At 50.0% G+C, this 19,447-nt stretch overlaps 1 protein-coding gene and 1 pseudogene across 7 annotated transcripts; both read left to right on the forward strand.

The window, feature by feature from the left end:
* The first annotated feature begins 8,967 nt into the window (after window positions 1-8,967).
* LOC136499838 (uncharacterized) lies at window positions 8,968-10,011 on the forward strand (annotated as a pseudogene).
* Window positions 10,012-10,112: 101 nt separating this feature from the next.
* Window positions 10,113-18,492, forward strand: LOC136500510 (pentatricopeptide repeat-containing protein At5g12100, mitochondrial-like). Of its 7 annotated transcripts, none has more exons than XM_066495881.1 (7): window positions 10,113-11,957; window positions 14,113-15,829; window positions 15,931-16,224; window positions 16,308-16,390; window positions 16,464-16,716; window positions 17,483-17,683; window positions 18,274-18,492. In XM_066495881.1, the coding sequence occupies exons 1-2, from the start codon at window positions 10,135-10,137 to the stop codon at window positions 14,231-14,233; spliced, it is 1,944 nt and encodes a 647-aa protein (XP_066351978.1). In that variant the 5' UTR covers window positions 10,113-10,134; the 3' UTR covers window positions 14,234-15,829; window positions 15,931-16,224; window positions 16,308-16,390; window positions 16,464-16,716; window positions 17,483-17,683; window positions 18,274-18,492. The 7 variants fall into 7 exon arrangements, with proteins under 7 accessions (XP_066351978.1, XP_066351979.1, XP_066351977.1 ...); XM_066495882.1 differs by having other exon boundaries at window positions 14,113-14,495; window positions 14,679-16,224; XM_066495880.1 differs by having other exon boundaries at window positions 14,113-16,224.
* The last annotated feature ends 955 nt before the right edge of the window (window positions 18,493-19,447 follow it).

Here is a 19,447-nt window from a genome sequence, read left to right on the forward strand (position 1 = left end):
AGCCCGGATGTCCAAGGTGTGCTCGGCGACCTCCCTCGGTATGCCTGGCATGTCCGAGGGACTCCATGCGAATACATTGGCATTCGCGTGGAGAAAGTCGACGAGCACGGCTTCCTATTTGCTATCAAGGGTGGCGCTGATCCTCAGCGCCCAGCCGTTGGAGTAGGTGGGGTCGACTAGGATGAGTTTGATGGCCTCTATGGGCTCAAAAGTCCTAGCATGACGCTTGGAGTCAGGCGCCTTGCTGCCGAGTCGGTCGAGGTTGACGATGAGGGTCTTGGCTTCCATGAGAGCCTCGGCATACTTGATGCATTCGACGTCGCAGTTGTATGCATGCTCATACGTGGAGTCGATAGTGATGACGCCGTTGGGGCCCGGCATCTTGAGCTTGAGGTAGGTGTAGTTGGGGATCGCCATGAACTTGGCGTAGCACGGGCGTCTCAGGATGGCGTGATAGGTCCCCTTGAACCCAACCACCTTGAAGGTGAGGACCTCTTTGCGGTAGTTGGAGGGAGTGCCGAAGCAGATGGGCAAGTCGATGCGCCCGAGGGGTCACGTGCGTTTCCCTAGCACGATGCCATGGAAAGGCACAGCATCACCTCGGAGCTGTGACTGGTCGAGCCCTAGGAGTTCCAGGGTGTTGGCGTAGAGGATGTTGAGACCACTGCCTCCGTCCATCAACACCTTGGTGAGCCGGGTGTTGCCGATGATCGGGTCGACGACAAGTGGGTACTGCCCAGGGTTTGGGATGTAATCAGGGTGGTCATCCCAATCAAAGGTGATTGCCTCCCAAGACCAGTCGAGGTACCGGGGAGTGGCCACCTTAATCGAGAAGACCTCCTGGCGCTCCCTCTTTTGCTGACGTGCCGTGAGGCACGCTGAAGGCCCGCCAAAGATCATGAAGGCGTTGTACACCTCGGGGAACCCGTCGTCCTTGTCGTCATCGTTGTCGCCGATGCCTTTCTTCTTGGCATCGTCGTTGGGGAGCCTGAGCTTGGCGTAGTAACATCGGAGCATGGTGCACTCTTCGAGGGTGTGCTTCACCGGGCCCTGGTGGTAAGGGTAGGGCTTCTTCAGCATATCGTCGAAGAGCCCGGGGCCTCTGATAGGGCCTCAGGGATTCTTGCGATCTACGGCTATGATGAGACCGGCCTCGAGGACCTCCTGCTTCCCCTAGCGACCCTTTTTCTTTTTCTTGAGGAGGTGGGGGCCGAGGCCCCGGGGGCCTCGTCCCTCCGCTTCCCCTTGGCATCGTTGTCGAGGAAGATGGCCTGATAGCCTCTTCATTCGAGGCGAAGTTGGTGGCGATGTTGAGGAGCGCGGCCACCGAGGTCGGCATGTTTCAGCCTAACTCTCGGACCAGGTCTCGGCATGAGGTGCCGAAGAGGAATGCCTGGACGATTTCCGAGTCGCCGACGCTGGGCAACTCAGTGCATTGCTTGGAGAAACATCGGATGAAGTCTCGGAGAGACTCATCTGGCTTCTAGCAACAACTCTTGAGGTCCTAGGAGTTCCCAGGGCGCACGTATGTGCCCTGGAAATTCCCGATGAAGACCTTTACCAAGTCACGCTAGTTGTGGATCTGTGAGGGAGGGAGGTGTTCGAGCCAGGCTCACGCTGAGTCTGATAGGAACAAGGGGAGGTTGCGGATGATGAGCAGGTCATTGTCCGCGCTGCCTAGCTGACAAGCCAGGTGGTAATCGGCCAGCCACAGCTCGGGATTGGTCTCGCCGCTGTACTTTGCGAGGTTGGCCGATTGCCGAAACTGGGTCGGGAAGTGGGCACCGCGGATGGCCTTGCTGAAGACTCGAGGGCCAGGTGTCCCTAGAGAAGGGCTGCGGTCCTCCCCACTGTCATAGCGACTGCCTTGGTGCGGGTGGTAGCCTCAGGTAGACCCTCGTTGTCATGGCGCTGTCGCCTGCTGACCACATCGTGGTCGCCTTATGCCTCGTGTCGGTCGCCAAGGCGATCGTGCACTGAGGGGGCCTTGTTGGCCGTTGGTGCTCGAGTAGGATGAGGATGAACCGAGGCCTCTCTACCCTACTGAGGCGATGCCGTGGGTAGTTCCGAGGCGCCTCCGTGCCATCGAGAAGCAAAGCTTTTGGCCTGCTGTACCACGGCGGTCTCGAGGAGGTCTCAGAGCTCATCGTGGACCAGTCGCCCCTCCGTGGTAGAGGGCTCGGGCATAGTCCGGAGTAGCATCGCCACTGCCGCAATGTTTTGGCTAGCACGATTGAAGATAGGGGGTTGCTCGCCCCCTACGTCGTTGTTGATGCGGTGGTTGACGTCGCGAGCCCTCCGCCGGGATGGTATGCCATCACCGCAACCCCGCTGCTCTTGCTCGAGGGTGTCTCGGAGCTGCTGCAGAAGGAGTCGGTCCTACTCGACCTTGGCCTAGAGCTCATGGAGCTGCTCCAGGTCAAGGCGTCGAAGTTCCTCGTGGGCGGGGTTCTTGTTCCGCGCTGCCGGAGGCTCGGTGCATGGAGGTGCGGGGTCGCCTGCCCCCTCGTAGGGCGGGAAGCGACTGCCTGCCCCTTTGTCCTCATCGCCCGCACTCAGCATCCCGAACTCGACGTAGAAGCACTCACGAGTGGGATCGTAAGTACCTTCGTCGTCGAAGTCGGAGTAGCCAAAGCAGTAGTCGCTCGCGGCCATGAAGCGGCGCATGGCTTTAGGGTCGCGAAGCCCAGAGAAGTCCACTCTGGCCCACGCCTCATCCTCCTCCGAGGAGTCAGCATGGGTGTGGGTTGAAGTAGTGGCATCGAGGTCGAGGGCAAAGCGTTGGTGTTGTCCTAAGGGCTCCGCATGAGCGGAAGCGTAGGCGGAAGCATAGGCAGCGGCGACATTTCTCAACCTGAAGGGGTACGGGGATGGTGCCATCGCTGGGCTCCGCTCCGCCGGAGTCGACCCCTCAGGAGGTGGTGGGGCAGAGCTTGATGACGGGGCATCGCTGCATGCCACCAGTGTCTTTCCCTTGCCCAGGCTTAAGCTGGATGGGTCCCCAACCAGGGACTCCATACCAACAGCCGGGCATGGGATACCGGTGGAGCGTGGTGCGTCGCCCTGAGCTCACGTGGTGTTGGGGTGGTCCCGCTCACGTCGTGCCTGGCGAGCACGAAAAACAGCGATGGCCCGAGCGTCGTCTGCGCCTGGGCTGCTGGTGTGTGATGTTGTCATCGATCGGTGGGGCTCTGGGTGTGAGGAGTACCATATCGTACTCAGATCCTAGAGACATGAACTCTAGGATCCCGAACCAGATCACCGTGCCAAGACGAAGTGGTCGCATGGGGTCTGCCATCCAGAACTTGTTGGGATGACGAAGCTAACACGCAGTATGGCCCCTACCTGGCGCGCCAACTGTCGGTGTTTTGAACCGGCGAGCCCTCAACCAACTAGTGAAAATGTACTGCGTGCCCCTAATCCTGGATGGTGATGCAAAGAGACACAAGGTTTATACTGGTTCAGGCAATAGGTGCCCTACGTCTAGTCTGAGAGATCGATCTTGTATTCCTTGCACCAAGGTGCTTATAGTAGGGGTTTACAAGCAGGGCGAGCATAGCGGTCGGTAACCCCTACCCTGTCCTGTCCCGGGCGGCATGGCGTTGATGTGATTTCCATCTCGTCGGCCACTCCGCTGTGTCGAGCCGTCATTCGGCTGATATCGTGGGAGCGGTTGAATGCGTTAGTTGGACATGACGTCCTGTCAGAGAAGTTGGTCAAGGTGGAGGCGACGGAGTTGTTGCTGAGTCAGCCTTGAGCGAGGCAGAGAATCGGTACCTCGTCCGAGGCCTTATGTGCGGGGCCTCGATCGAGGTGGAGAATCGGCTCCCCATCCGAGGCCTTACGTGCGGGGCCTCGAGCGAGGCGGAGAATCGGTGCCTCATCCAGGCCTCGCGGTTTGAGGCCTCGAGCGAGGCGGAGAACCGGTACCCCGTCCGAGGCCTTGCGGTTTCATTTTGGGCCGAGCCCGCTTCGAGTGAGCTCGGATATTGTTCGAGGTGGGCCGGGCAGCCCAGCTAAGCCTCGGATGAGGTGGGGGTTTGCCGGTGGTTGTCTCTTAGTTTTGATTTTTACAAGGTCTAAGCGATTTTTTCGGTCCTTGCTTAGGGAACCCACTTTTATGGTACCCGACAGTAGCCCCCGAGCCTCGGGGAGAGTGTGAGCGCTCTCCCTGAGGTTTTGACGAGACTTGGCTCGCGGCAGCTCTTGGTGGGATGGTGTTTCGTACTCGAGGCTTCGTTGGGTGCGCGCGAGCACACCCACCGGGTGTAGCCGTCGAGGCCCTGGAGGAGTGGATTTATTCCTCCAAGGGCTTTTCTCATGTTGAGTGAGGGGTTTTACTGCATTTGCCGAGCCCCTGAGTGCGAGTTTGGGTCGCTGGGTCTCGGCTTGGTTGCAGGAAGAGCCTCCGAGCCTCTGCTCGGAGCAAGAGGGCGGTCAGGAATTTCCCTGTCTTTTTTTGTGCGACCCTCGCGCATCCTTTTCGTTCGAAAGGAGGGGTGGAGCATGCCAGGCTACCCTCGGTGGGCGCGAGCTGTGACACCTCCAGTGAGCTGTTATCGGGTAAGTCCAAGTGGAGGCCCGTGCCCCATTCGATAGGGGTCGGCTAGTGGTCCAGAGACGCACTCCAAAAGTACCAGAGGGCTTCTCTAGTGGGTCCTAGGACCGTTCGATTGGCCCCAGGGGCTCGGTGCCTCCCTACGGTGGGATCCCATTCAGAGACTTTGCTGCTGATCTCAAACACGACTTAAGGCATCCCAAGGAATTGCTTGCTTGGGCCTCGGCCATGTACGGGCTCGCCCATAGTCATCCTTGACTCTGTTTGTCCTGGGGCGGCTGTCGAAACCCTTGGGGGCCTAGCCTTCAAACCCCTAGACCGTAACAGGCTTGGTGCCTTTTATCATGTTTTGCCCCGCGAGTTCGGGTTGCTGGGCCTTGGCTTGGTCGCAGGAAGAGCCCCCAATCCTCCGCTCTGAGCAAAAGGGCGATCAGGAGTTTCCCTGTCTTTTTTGTGCGACCCTCATGCATCCTTTTCGTTCAGAAGGAGGGGTTGTTTACCGAGCCCTTGAGTGCGAGTTTGGGTCGCTGGGTCTCGGCTTGGTTGTAGGAAGAGCCCTCGAGCCTCTGCACGGAGCGAGAGGGCGATCAGGAGTTTCCCTGTCTTTTTTGTGTGACCCTCGTGCATCCTTTTCGTTTGGAAGGAGGGGATGTTTGCCGAGCCGTCGAGTGCGAGTTTGGGTCGCTGGGTCTCGGCTTGTTTTTAGGAAGAGCCCCCGAGCCTCTACACGGAGCGAGAGGGCGATCAGGAGTTTCCCTGGCTTTTTTGTTCGACCCTCGCACATCATTTTTGTTCGGAAGGAGGGGTGGAATATGCCAGGCTACCCTCGGTGGGCGCGAGTGGTGACACTTTCGGTGAGCTGTTATCGGGTAAGTTCGAGTGGAGGCCCATGCCCCATTCGGTAGGGGTCGGCTAGCGGTCTAGAGACGCACTCCAAAAGTACCAGAGGGCTTCTCTAGTGGGTCCCAGGGCCGTTTGATTGGCTCCGAGGGCTCGGTTCCTCCCTACGGTGGGATCCCATTCAAAGACTTCCCTGCCGGTCTCGAACACGACTTAGGGCATCCTAAGCAATTGCTTGCTTGGGCCTCGGCCATGTACGGGCTCGCCCATAGTCATCCTTGACTCTGTTTGTCCTAGGGCGGCTGTCGAAACCCTCGGGGGCCCAGCCTTCGAACCCCTGGACCGTAACAGGCTCGGTGCCTTTGATCACGTTTTGCCCCGTGAGTTTGGGTTGCTGGGCCTTGGCTTGGTCGTAGGAAGAGCCCCGAGCCTCCGCTCGGAGCAAAAGGGCGATCAGGAGTTTCCCTGTCTTTTTTGTGCGACCCTCGCGCATTCTTTTTGTTCGGAAGGAGGGGTTGTTTGCCGAGCCCTCAAGTGCGAGTTTGGGTCGCTGGGTCTCGGCTTGGTTGCAGGAAGAGCCCCCGAGCCTCTGCACGGAGCGAGAGGGCGATCAGGAGTTTCTCTGTCTTTTTTGTGCGACCCTCGCGCATCCTTTTCGTGACGTCCTGTTAGAGAAGTTGGTCAAGGCAGAGGTGACGGGGTTGTTGCCGAGTCAGCCTCGAGCGAGGCGGAGAATCGGTACCTCGTCCGAGGCCTTACGTGCGGGGCCTCGATCGAGGCGGAGAATCGGCTCCCCGTCCGAGGCCTTACGTGCGGGTGAGCCCGGATATTGTTCGAGGTGGGCCGGGCGGCCCAGCCGAGCCTCGGATGAGGTGGGGGTTTACCGGTGGTTGTCTCTTAGTTTTGATTTTTACAAGGTCTAAGCGATTTTTTCGATCCTTGCTTAGGGGACCCCCTTTTACGGTACCCGACAATTAGTTTCTTATATTTCGTTAGAACAGAGATGTAAACACTGACGACCTTGAGATGTACGATGTTTATGCATGATGTTCTGGTGTTAATTTTTGCTTGAAATATTTATTTTGATCACGTTATCCGATGAGCAGATTGAGGTTGTAACATTGCATGTGAAATAATTACCAGACATCGTATTTTTCAATCCTTGTGTAGGTGCTCAAACAAATTCCTAGGATTCTCCTACTCAAAGGTCTATAATGGATTTGGAAGATGTATCGAATGAAATGATGGATTCGTCGTCGTCATCTTCGGATGATGACGATGAACTTTATACTGCAGCAGCACACGTAGTAGTGTCAGACATTGCAAATTTAGCATGCCATCGTGGTTCTATAGAGGGACATCATGTTTTGAATCGTGATAGGCAGTTGGGGCACATCAGACTATATGAAGATTATTTCTCAGATAATCCTACGTATGGGCCGAGCTATTTTAGGTGCAGGTTAATTTTCTCATATTTTGTTCAATTATGTTTAGCACATGCATTCAATTTATGGCTAATTTTATATCGGGTGCCACAGGTTTTGAATGCGGCGTCATGTATTTGTACGTATAACAAATGTTGTTGAGGAGTATGACGACTATTTGGTGCAGAAGAGGAATGCATCCGGAACCCTAGGGCTATCTTAATTTCTTATATTTCGTTAGAACAGAGATGCAAACACCGACGACTCGAATTATGATTTCAGCAAGTAGAAAAAACTAAAGCGTGCAAGATAAGCAACAGTTTCAAAATATATGCTTTCGCCCTCGTGAGAATAGGACTCCCATAGACATATAAAGTTGAGGACTTCAGAAGAACTACATGCTTGCTTTCTCTATCGAGTGTCCATGACTGAACTTTGTCAAGTTAGCTCACTGCAATTATTTTCAGAGCTGTGAAGGCTCTTGTTATGCATATACTCTCTTCAGAACATTGCCTAGATGTGAAACAACTAATCAAAATACCTAAGCCATAAATTAACTTGCAATTAGCTATGCAGAAATGACTTCTAGGAATATAGTTGCGGAGGCAAGAGAAGATCACTTAAATTGTTGAATGCTTTCAGGACACATGTAGCTTATTTCAGATTTCTGAATATGATTGAAATAGAATTGTGCATGACTGTTTTTGTCCCAAGTACATTAGTAGCTGGAAGCAATTCTGTGATTTTGTCTAACATGTCATTGATTTTAATCTAAACACTTTCTTTTCAGTGGCAACACAAAACACTTTTCGAACACGTGTCATGCATTCTTCACAACACGGGTCATATATCGCAACAAAGAAACTTAAAAATTACATATATGTCTGTCCAGCTCACCAGAGTTCATGTTGGTGAAGGAGGCCGATGCAGTGGCCACGACATTGGGAGGAATAATTTGCCGCCGATGCATAGGAACCCTCGCATTTTCCAACCAAGCCAACGACGGCGACTCCAATTGCTCCCACCCGTCAGCCATCGGGAACATAGGGAACGCGTACATAGAAGCAGAATTGGGGTTTTCCCAGCGCACGGCGAGCGGAGCCCCATCAGATAGATGCGACATTGTGAGGAAACACATGCAGATTAGAGACATGCAAGGGCCGGAGAAGGGGCGGCTGGCTGCCGCGCGTGCTAGGAACGGGTGTCCGAGACTAGGCACACTGACGAGCACAAGGGTAAGGACGTGGTACCTGGCTGCAGCGCTGGCGCGTACGGGGAGGGTCAACTGAGGGAGCCTCGCCGATGGAGAAGGACCGTCCAGAGGCGCATAGACCGGGCAGTGGCCATTTGAGGGAGACGCGTCGACGGGGAAGGCCCGTCCGAAGGCGCACGGATGGGACATGGGACGTAGGGAACTGCACGGATGGGGGGACAGAGGTGAAGGGCCGTCTGAAGGCAGCTGCACAGAAGAGGGAGGGTACGGAGATGGCGTCGTGCTGCAGCACGCGGGAAACAATTCTCCCGCGGAGCGGGAAGGGGAGCGCAGAGCAAAATTTCACGCGGGGAAAAGGAATAGCGAGCCGCCGCGGAAGGCTATTTTTGGGAATATTTACATATTTATCATCATTACGCGGTGATCGGTATATAAAATACCATGTCAGTGACACAGTGTAAGATGCTATCCGTAATAATGATAAATATGTAAATGCCCATTTTTGGATAACGGATTTCACAACACAGATGGCTTCGAATTTTGGAAGACCGGATACATAATCCGTTGGATGCCTGTTTTTGTTAAACAAATCTAAATTTTGGCTGAAGAGAAATATACATCATCACTTGGAGTTGCTCTAAGCATTCGTACACATCTGAGAAATCCTTGGTTTGCAGAGGAGCCAAATGCCGCTATGCCATAAGAGAGAATTCCTTATTTGACATCGAACAAATGACCTGTTCCTTTCTTGGCCCTCAAAAAATTTCCGTTCCCTATTTGACACTGAGTTCATCTTTCATTCCTCATATGACATTCCGTTGGATTCTCCATCCGTGAACCGTTAACTGCCATGTGAAAAGTTGATTTTGCCCCTGTGGGCCCCACCACCCTTCTCCCTCCTCTCCTCCCCTTCTCCCTCCTGTCCGCCCACGATGGAGCGTGTGATGCGGCTCCTAGAGCGGGAGGCGGCGTCGGCCAAGCAGCGAGAGATGATGAAGATGCTGGAGTCGCTGGTCCAGCAGACCAAGGAGCTGGAGCAGGCCAAGATCGATCTCGAGGAGGCCAGGCTCGAGGTCGCCGCGCTACGGCATCAACAACAGCAGGGCGAGGCCGCCGCCACCGGGCCGGCCGCGCAGGCGCAGACACATACACAGCAGCAGTGGAGTGTCATGGACCTCATGTTCGGCGGCGTGGACGAGGAGATCAACGGTCTTCATGCCAGGCTCCGCGCATCGGCGCAGGACGAGGAGCGAAGCCGGAAGGCGGCGGACGAGCTCACCGCGGCGCTGTCCACGGTCAGCAGGGAGGCTAAGTAGGTCAGGGCGTGGCTCTGCGACGCGCGGGACGAGCTGGAGGCGGCCCACGCCGAGCGCGACCGGCTCCGGGGCCTCCTCCAGGGCGCCGAGGCAGAGCTGTGGTCGGCAACCGAGCGCGTCGACGCGCTCACCGCCGACTGGAAGGACGCCGCGGACGGGTGGCGCGCCAGGGAGAAGGCGCTGCTAGAGCGCGCGCGTGGCGCAGAGGAGGCCGCCGCCGCGCGGGCGGAGAGCGCCGCCGAGATCGACGCGGCGCGACGGGCGCTCGCCGACGACAACACCGCGCCACGCCGCGCGCTGGAGCAGGCGGTCGAGGAGGCTAACGCGGCCGCCGAGGCGCTCGAGGCCGCGACCGGCGACAATGCCGGACTGCAGGAGGCCGTCGCGGAGAAAGAGCGCGCCCTCGAGGGACTCAGGGCCAGCGAGACCGCGGCCAGGGAGCGCACCGAGGAGCTCTAGGGCCAGCTCGCGGCGGCAAGGAAAGAGCGGGAGATCCCGCTGGTGGAGAAGCGGAAGCGGGAAGACGCGCAGGGCAAGCTGGGCGCCGGAATGTTCCTGGACTCTGGGAGGCAGAGGAGAGGGAGGGAGGAAGAGGAAGGAAGGAGCGTGACAGGAGGGAGAAAGGGAGGAGAGGAGGGAGAAGGGTGGTGGGGCTCATAGAGGCAAAATTGTCTTTTCACGTGGTAGTTAATGGTTCTAGGATGTAGAATCTAACGGAATGTCATATAAGGAATAAAAGATGAACCATGGGTGCAGCCGTACAGGACTGGAGGTAGCTCGCAAATGTCTCGCCTCCTCCCTCGCCGCCGCCACGTCTCCTCCTCCGCCTCTACTGCCCCCCTCAGTGAACTCGCCTCCCTCCTCGCCGCCGGCCGCTTCCACCGCGCCGTCGACCTCGCCAAATCCCTCCTCTCCTCCCATCCCCCCGCCGTCAGCGTCCCCGACCTCTACCACGCCCTCGCTGCCACAGCCGACACCCAGGACGACCCGCGGGCGCGCCCCCATTCCCTCCTCTGCGACGCGGCCTCCGCCCTCGTTGTCGCGTCCGCGCGTCTCTGCCAACCCGACGGCGCGCTCCGCCTGCTCTCCCTCCTCGCCAGCGCGGGCGACGGCGCCTGTGCCAGCGCGGTGCGCTCGCCGCTGCCGTCTCTATCGTCCTGCAACCTCCTCCTCGAGTCCCTCCTATCCGTAGGCCGCCACGCCGATGTGCGCGCCGCGTTCGGCCTCCTCGTGGCGGCCGGTGCGCGCCCGGACACCTTCGCGTGGAACAAGGTCGTCCAGGCCTGCGTTGCGGCGGGCGACCTCGACGAGGCACTTGCCATGCTGCGGCGGATGGGCCGTAGCGAAGGCGCCCCTCCTCCCGACGCGTTCTCGTACAACGTGGTCATCGCAGGGCTGTGGAGGTCCGGGAAGGGCAGCGACGCCCTCAAGCTGTTCGATGAAATGGTGGACAGGGGAGTCGCGCCTAACCAGATCACCTACAACACGATGATTGATGGGCATGTCAAGGGTGGGGACCTGGAGGCTGGTTTCAGACTGCGGGATCAAATGCTACATGAGGGCCCGAAGCCAAATGTAGTCACTTACAATGTGCTGCTATCAGGGCTGTGCCGTGCTGGCAGGATGGATGAGACAAGAGTCTTGATGGATGAGATGGCATCATATAGCATGTTGCCGGATGGTTTCACATATAGCATATTGTTTGATGGTCTCGCACGAACTGGAGATTCACGGACCATGCTTTCTTTGTTTGGAGAGTCTTTGAAGAAGGGTGTCATGATTGGAGCATACACTTGCAGTATCTTGCTGAATGGTCTATGCAAGGATGGGAAGGTCGCAAAGGCAGAACAGGTGTTGGAGATGTTGGTACACACAGGGCTGGTGCCAACAACAGCGATCTACAACACTCTAATAAATGGCTATTGTCAGGTTCGTGACCTCCAAGGGGCCTTCTCCATCTTTGAGCAGATGAAATCACGTCATATTAGGCCAGATCACATCACCTACAATGCACTCATAAATGGTTTGTGTAAGTTGGAAATGATCACTGAAGCAGAGGATTTGGTGATGGAGATGGAGAAGAGCGGAGTGGATCCGAGCGTGGAAACTTTCAATACACTGATTGACGCTTATGGGAGGGCTGGGCAACTCGAAAAGTGTTTCACTGTTTTGTCTGATATGCAAGACAAGGGGATAAAGTCAAATGTTATCTCTTTTGGTTCGGTTGTCAAGGCTTTTTGCAAGAAAGGAAAAATCCCAGAAGCTGTAGCTATCTTGGATGATATGATACACAAAGATGTTGTACCAAATGCACAGGTGTACAACTCAATCATTGATGCTTATATAGAGTCAGGTGACACTGAGCAGGCTTTCTTTCTGGTTGAGAAGATGAAAAATAGTGGAGTATCTGCAAGTATATTTACCTATAATTTGCTGCTAAAAGGTCTTTGCAAAAATTCACAAATAGATGAAGCTGAAGAATTGATTTGCAACTTAACAAATCAAGGGCTGAGACCTGACGTTGTTAGCTACAATACTATAATGTCAGCATGCTGCAACAAGGGCGATACTGATAGAGCATTGGAGCTTCTCCAAGAAATGCACAAGTATGGCATCAGACCTACACTGAGAACATACCATCCACTTCTTAATGCATTGGGTAGTGCAGGGAGAGTTCATGATATGGAATGCCTGTATCAGCAAATGTTGCACAAGAATGTTGAACCTAGCAGTAGCATATATGGCATCATGGTCGATACCTATGCGAGATGTGAAAATGAATCAAAGGTAGCATCTCTGAAGAGGGAAATGTCAGAGAAAGGAATAGCCTTTGATGACATGGAAAGAACTAACCATGAGCTAGATAGGATAATAGCAAGTCCAATTTGATTGCATTGCCTTGAAATGAAAAGGCTGGAAGGTTGCCAGTTATGTTAATATCAAAAACGAATTTTCAGATTTGAGTTCAATTCTACAGAAACGAAACAGAAATGGAAATATGCAGGTCTAAAGATGCGAGCTGCTAAATGTTAGGTATAATTTGCGCGAACTTTTTGCTCCTGCCAAGAACTGTGTCATTTGTTTCTTCTTTAATCTGCCCTAGCAGTGGGGTTGGGTCAAATTTTCTTATTGCCGTGTTTTGAAAAACTCGGGTGCCATGCTCCTTCATTATCTCCCAGGTTGCAAGGACGACAGAGGGCATTATTTTAAAAAGCTTATTGTTGCACATCAAGGAAGGGCGGGCCTGGTGCAAGCGGTAGAGTCTTACCGCGTGTGACCGGAAGGTCCCGGGTTCGAGTCGCGGTCTCCTCGCATTGCACAGGCGAGGGTAAGGCTTGCCACCGACACCGTTCCCTAGACCCCGCACAGAGCAGGAGCTCTGTGCACTGGGTACGCCCTTTATTGTTGCACATCAAGGGCATAATGGTATAGTTGACCAATTTTTTCTTACCTCAGTGTGGTCCTCTAATTTACTCTATTGTATGGAATTCATGGTGCTTCATGCTTTTGCCTATATATTTATCAGCTCTATCTTTTGTTTGCTATAATTCAACAAAATATGATGTTTCCTTTACTGAAGTGTGGAAGCACTTATCAGATTGACTACTAGTTGGTATCATATTTGACCTGAGTATAGATGTAAAACTGAACAGAGTGCAATGAAAAGGCAAGTTGCTAAAAGTTTGTCACTGTTGTTCATGTCTGGCTTCCCACTGTGATTGTTGATGAAAGCATTGCTACTATTTTAGGTGAAACTGAATGGTCGAAAAGTATAATGTGTTAAAACTGATGCTACTTTAAGTATACTGGTTTTCCTTTTCCTGGGAAAACAATTTGTACTAGTTTCAATTTAATTTCATATGACTCTAAGGATGTATGTTCATATCTTTATTTTACTGACACTTGAAGGCAAAAAATATCGTTTGGTGTTATGGCACCTGCTTATTGCTCGACTTATTGGTTTGGATCTCTGAAGTGTATCTTGAAATTTAGGAGTAGCTTCCATGGATAAGTGTTGCTATATCATAGTTAGATTCCTCGTGTATTTGTTAATGTGTATATGGCTATATGCTATTTATACTTTTCCTTTTGCATCTCTGTACATGTATCTGCATTATTTTTTGTCCAAAGTAAAATCATATATATTTATCCAGAAACCTGATAAATATGTGAATTCATTTCACTGAAATTTCTTGAGCACTAATATTCATTCAGGACAGAAATTTTCTGTCCTAAGATGCAGTACATCTCCATGTAAGATCAGCTTACCACTCAGTCTTGATTGGTCTTGGACCCTTGGAAGATACATTTTCCTAGGAGTTATTGCCTCATTAAATGTGTGCCATTTACTCCAGAGAACCTTTTTGCCTTTTGAGGAAGCTGGCCTATTTATTTGCTCCTTAGACTTAAGGCACTCTTTGCCAGAGAACCTGTCTTAATGTTGTGATTTGTGATCCAGTTCTGAAATGAATCTCAACTGAAGATTTATGTTGATCTATACAAATATTTATGTGAAGATTTGGCCAAACAATTTTGAAAGATTAGTTTCACAACCTCATGCTCTAAGCTTATATTATTGTTTACCGCATCCGTCAATGGCCCAAGCTAACTATGTTCATGTTAGTGTTGACAGTAGTTTACTTGCTCGTGTTGATTTTGCACTTCAAACATTTTTTTAGTTGAATTGTAAATATTCTTTGTCAGGTTAACTAGTTTATTGTTCAAGAGCTGTATTTACATGCTCCACGTTACCATGTCCAGGTTCACTGTCAGGTCAACTAAATTTGTGCACACCTGTGTAGTGGACTTATTTCCGGTCCAAGGTTTCCAGTCTGGCACATGCAGCAATGAGAAAGCTATTACCAAGTTATGGTGTGGATAGTACTTTATGAAACACAAAAGTTACACTACTTGCTGAAGTAGAAGGAAATGGAAGAACCTGTTACAAATCATTCCATGAGTTACTCAAGATCCATGAGCATGCATTGGTTATCACAGGAAAACTTCAGGCGTGAGAGAACTCAACAGACTTTGGCTACATTCTGATTTGATAGTGATTGCAAATGGTGATATCTTCTGGATTGTAGATCGGACGTAAGTGCATCCTGCCATGGTAAAAAATCTGCAACCAGTAGAATATGGAGGTCTGAAGGGCGGGCCTGGTGCAAGCGGTAGAGACTTACCGCCTGTGACCGGAAGGTCCCGGGTTCGAGTCGCGGTCTCCTCGCATTGCACAGGCGAGGGTAAGGCTTGCCACTGACACCCTTCCCCAGACCCCGCGCAGAGCGGGAGCTCTCTGCACTGGGTACGCCCAGTAGAATATGGAGGTCTGGGTGTTCTGTAAAGCTAGCTGGCTATAATTATGTGTGCACTTGAAAGTCTCTCCATTCAAATTGGTCAGACAGAGAACCTTTGAAGTGCAAAATCAACACGACAAAGGCTTATAGAGTTCTAATTGGTCACACAGAGGTACACCCGGCATTCAAATGGATCTGGAGGTCATCTTGTCAATACAAACCTAAAGTATTCTTCTGGTTACTCCTAAAGGACCGACTCAGCAGAAGAGAACTTCTCCGAAGGAAGAACATGGATCTCCCCTCTTATGATTGTGTCTTATGCACCCAGCCTACGGAGGAAACCCTGGAACACCTATTCTTCAAGTGTGACTTCGCGCAAGCTTGCTGGTTCGGTCTTAATCTTAGCATTGACACCGATGATGAACTCTTTATTACTCTGGAACACTTCAAGCACCAGTTGGGAGTCAACTTCTACATGGAAATCATCATACTAATGAGCTAGAGCATTTGGGTCTCAAGGAATGACCATATATTCCAAGGAATTCAGCCATCTATACCAAATTGCAGGGCAATTTTAAAAAAAGAGTTCTCTCTGGTTATCCATAGAGCGAAGAAAAAATATTTCCCTCTTATAGAAGAATGGCTAGAGCACCAATTGTGATCTTCTTAATATTCTTTCTGTCCTTTTTCGTTTCTTGAATTATTTTGCTTGGACACATCTTTTTCTGCTATTAATTAATATATATTAACCAGTAGGGGGCTACCCCTCCTGTTTCCTAAAAAAAAAAGTTCCTCCAAATTTATTTTGAACCTCAAGTTCAAGTCATGTTCATGCCTTGACAAGGTTCGGCATTGATGATGGTCATATTTTAATTCACATTTGGGTAGAAATCACTGCGATCAGAAAAGGGTCCACAGATAGAAAGGGTCAAGTGAACTCCCCTCTCGTTCATGATTTTCAGTCTAGACACTGAAAGAAATGAGAAAGTTATTGCCAAGTTATATGGCCGTGGATAGTACTTCTTGAAATCAAGTTTCTAGGAGCACAAAAGTAAATGGCCCTCAAGAATTGTTACTTAGTGTTGGTTATCGCAGGACAACTTCCAGCAGGAGTGTACTAAACTACCTTCTGATTTGAAAGTGGATACAAAAGGCGATTTCATCTGGACTCGAGATTTGATGTAAGTGTGCAGTGGCGTCTTGCGTGCTAATAGATTTGGAACAGGTAGACTATAGAGGTCTGTGTATTCTGAATCTGAAGCTAGCTGGCCATGATTTGCAGTTGATATGGATGTGGTTGCAAAAGGTACCTTATGCAGCTGAGGTACTGTGCTTATGGTATTCAAGTTACTAGTAAAACAAAGACGATGCAGATAGTCAAACAAGCTGTTCACTAGAAACAGTAGATCAACCGATCAATGGTATTATCAGCTAATTGTGGTGAGTATCTCATGCTCCGGTCCAAGGCCACCGTGATCCAGGGTCTCTCTCCTACCACCATGGGGCACCGCCGCCGACTATGTCGCCATTGTCCTAGGTGGCCACGGGCCTCCTACTCTGATTGGACATGATCCAGGTGATGGAACTCTTCCCATGATCTCGTTTAAATCGATCCATATGCCATCAGTGTGCTGGGTTTTGAATTGTTTTTGGATCTAGGAGGGGACCCAATGATCCTGGAGGGGAAGCACACAAGGCACCACACTGCAGATGGGTGGCCTGGTGCATACCCTGGAGCTCATGTGAGTTATTTGATAGTTCAAGTTTGAAGCTGTGTATAGAGCATATTGCTTATCATTCCTCCTCTCTGTTTAGATATTATGAAGGGTGAAATCATCTCATATTCAAGGGTTAAGTCAAGTCGGTCCGCCACCACTCTACAGCCTCACCAACCATAGCAGAGCTACCAACGACAACCCTAGCCACTCATCGAAGCGATAAAAGTGGATCCTTAGGCTCATATTGGTGAACTAAAGTGGGCTGGATCCAGAACTGATCTGTGGGCGTGGAGGTGGCGGTCGATGATTCCATTACCACTGAACTAAATTGTGAACTTCAGAGCTTTTTGGTAAGTTGGACTAGCTTCTTGAAACTTGTAGAATTTATTTAGTATATGAGAAATTTGAATTGCAGTTTGATTATTTTACTCCTGTAAGGTCTATGCTACTGTTGTGCAAAGTTAATTAGGATTCATGATTGCTAATTTTGTTTTAGTTTTGAATGAGAAGTTTTCAAATCAGAAAAATCATCTCCACTCTTATTTATATTCATTCATTCTACCTGGCCAAAGAATGCACTGTGTTGTCTTGATTTTTGTGGTATGGATAATTTTTCTTTTGGTACACATGCAAAATTTAATTACCCCGATCTTATTTTGGCTTGCTACCAAATAGATCATGCAAATTTTTGTTGCTCCTGTTGCAACGCACAGGCAATGTGTTGCTCATAGTTGTAGTCACAAAGGCATAAGACCCACTCCAAAAGATTCTCTATATCCTTCCTAATTGTTAGGAATAGAGATTTTGGTTCTAAAAATACCCTCCAACAACTTCTTTAATCGGTTATCGAGATATATCCATCTTCTATTCCGGATTTCTCGCTAGCCAAAGATGGAGTGAGGCTGACTCTCTGGAGAGCGCACAAGATATAGAAAAGCCGTTGGAGAGTGGAAAAAATAGAAAAGGGATTTTTATTCAAATGACTCTTTAATGATGATTTAGAGAGTAAGTTCTAGAAAGACTCTTGGAGATGCTCTAAGACTTGTTTAAGATGCAAATGCTTCTATCCTAGCCGTACTCTTCTTCTGTAACAAACTTCATCCCCTTTTAATCCAGGTATGCAGATGTGTGTTGCAATCATGTCAACCGATGTGCTACACACGATATCAAAAAGGGATTTATATGCTAGATGATGGGCACAAGCGGCCAGGCAGCATGCTGGTGTCCAAAGGAAGAACAATGCCACCCTATGCATAACTGAATCTTGTATCTGCTGACTCCTGAGACCTGAACACAACTTCAGTGGAAGACTACTAGGTTGCCTCCTAAATTTGGCTAGATCATTGGTTTGCTACAATTGATTTTGTGATAGTGTTTATAGATGCATCCACATTTATAGATCAAGCCAGCAATTGATTTTGTGTTAGTGGTTTGGAATAATTGATTATATGTACCCATATTTGCGTCAATTAATTATGCCTTGCAGAGTAGCATGAATTGCAGAAAGCCAGTAACACCTGCTTCCAAAGCCTCATGTCTATTTGGTTGTCTTAATTATTTGCCCATTAGCCAGGCCGACTGGATGCAGTCCCACACTGTCTAAATTTATCTAGGCAGCATGTGATACCCATGCAGTGGTGAAACCTTATGATATGTCAATGCAATTAAGCGCTCCACTCCATATATGTTCTGAAGCTTGTCTCTGATTCCCTATAACTCTTTCAGCGCATTGATTTGCATGTAGTTTGTCCATATAATATAACACCAGTGCATAGAATTGAAGTATCATATCTGCAATATAGAGAAAACCTCTTTCTGTTATGATTCGGTATAAACATATAGTATCTTAAGTGTTTTCATTTAGAACTGTTCATTGCTAATCACTGACAATATTCATTCCAATGCAGTATGTGATCATAATCATAACCAGAGGCAGCTGTTGGAACAACCAGGAGCAAAAAGACTACAAAGGTGTATACTAATAGATATTATGATGTGCTGGCTGTGTGCGACACAACTAATGTTTCTCAATGATGCATTATTTTAGGGGAAAATAAAAATCATCTTCCATAGTAAAACATAAATCTGGAAGCTTATCTTGCCTGTGCATCAGTTAACCCTGTTCGCTTATGTCGCAGAACCGACCAATTTATAAGAATACAAGTACAATGGCAATCCGCAAGCGGTCGCACTATCGTACTTGAACCCATATAAACCCGGTAGTCCGTCGAGTACCATGACGGGTCTCGATAAACGATTTACAACAACCAAGATCGTACAGGATTCAACATATATGCCACATATTACATAAAGTTCACAGATACTTTTCATCATCAGAGTACGAATAAAAGTTATTACAAACCGAGTTTGATAAATAAAGCGGAAGCAAATAAGTTCGAAGATAAAGTTTCCAACATAGTTTGATACAGTGCCAAGCCAGATCACGGTCCACAAAAGCAAAGATAGAAATTACTAAAGAAGCCTGCTCAAGGCTTACTCCTCATCCACAGCGGGATAGAAGCAACTCTTGCAATAACCATGATACACAGTGCCATCTGCAACAATGGGAAAATAAACCCTGAGTACGAGAAGGTACTCAGCTAGACTTACCCGTCATGAACCAGAAATAAAATGACTCCAAGGATTATGCAAGGCTGTATAAGTGGACGTAACTTGACAACATTTTGCGAAAAAGACAATTTACCCGTCGTACCATTTTGATTTCTTTGTCAAGTTAATTATGACTATCCATTTCTAGATTAGCAACTATCCTGTGCCAAACATGTGGTATATCATTTAGAAGCATACAATAGTAACCATAACAGGTATTGTAATTCCATATTCATCTGAACCATCATGTTTCATAATATAGTTACTACGATGTTGGGACTAGCCAAGTTTCTCACTATCCGGGAGAGACGGCGATTCGAATCGATTTCAACCAGCTGGGAATTTATTCCTAACACAAACCCAGATCTATCAGCCACGATAGTCTTAGGTCACCTTTGGTACAACTCAGGTACACATTTTATGGGTCCGTACCGCGCCGCACAATCTGGAACACCAGATGCCAGGATGCTC

Source organism: Miscanthus floridulus, chromosome 13 (genome assembly GCF_019320115.1).
Source record: "Miscanthus floridulus cultivar M001 chromosome 13, ASM1932011v1, whole genome shotgun sequence".
Taxonomy (NCBI): Eukaryota; Viridiplantae; Streptophyta; class Magnoliopsida; order Poales; family Poaceae; genus Miscanthus; species Miscanthus floridulus.

Coding starts and splice junctions, on each gene's coding strand:
- LOC136500510 (XM_066495878.1), top strand. CDS start 10,135: ATGTCTCGCCTCCTCCCTCGCCGCCGCCACGTCTCCTCCTCCGCCTCT.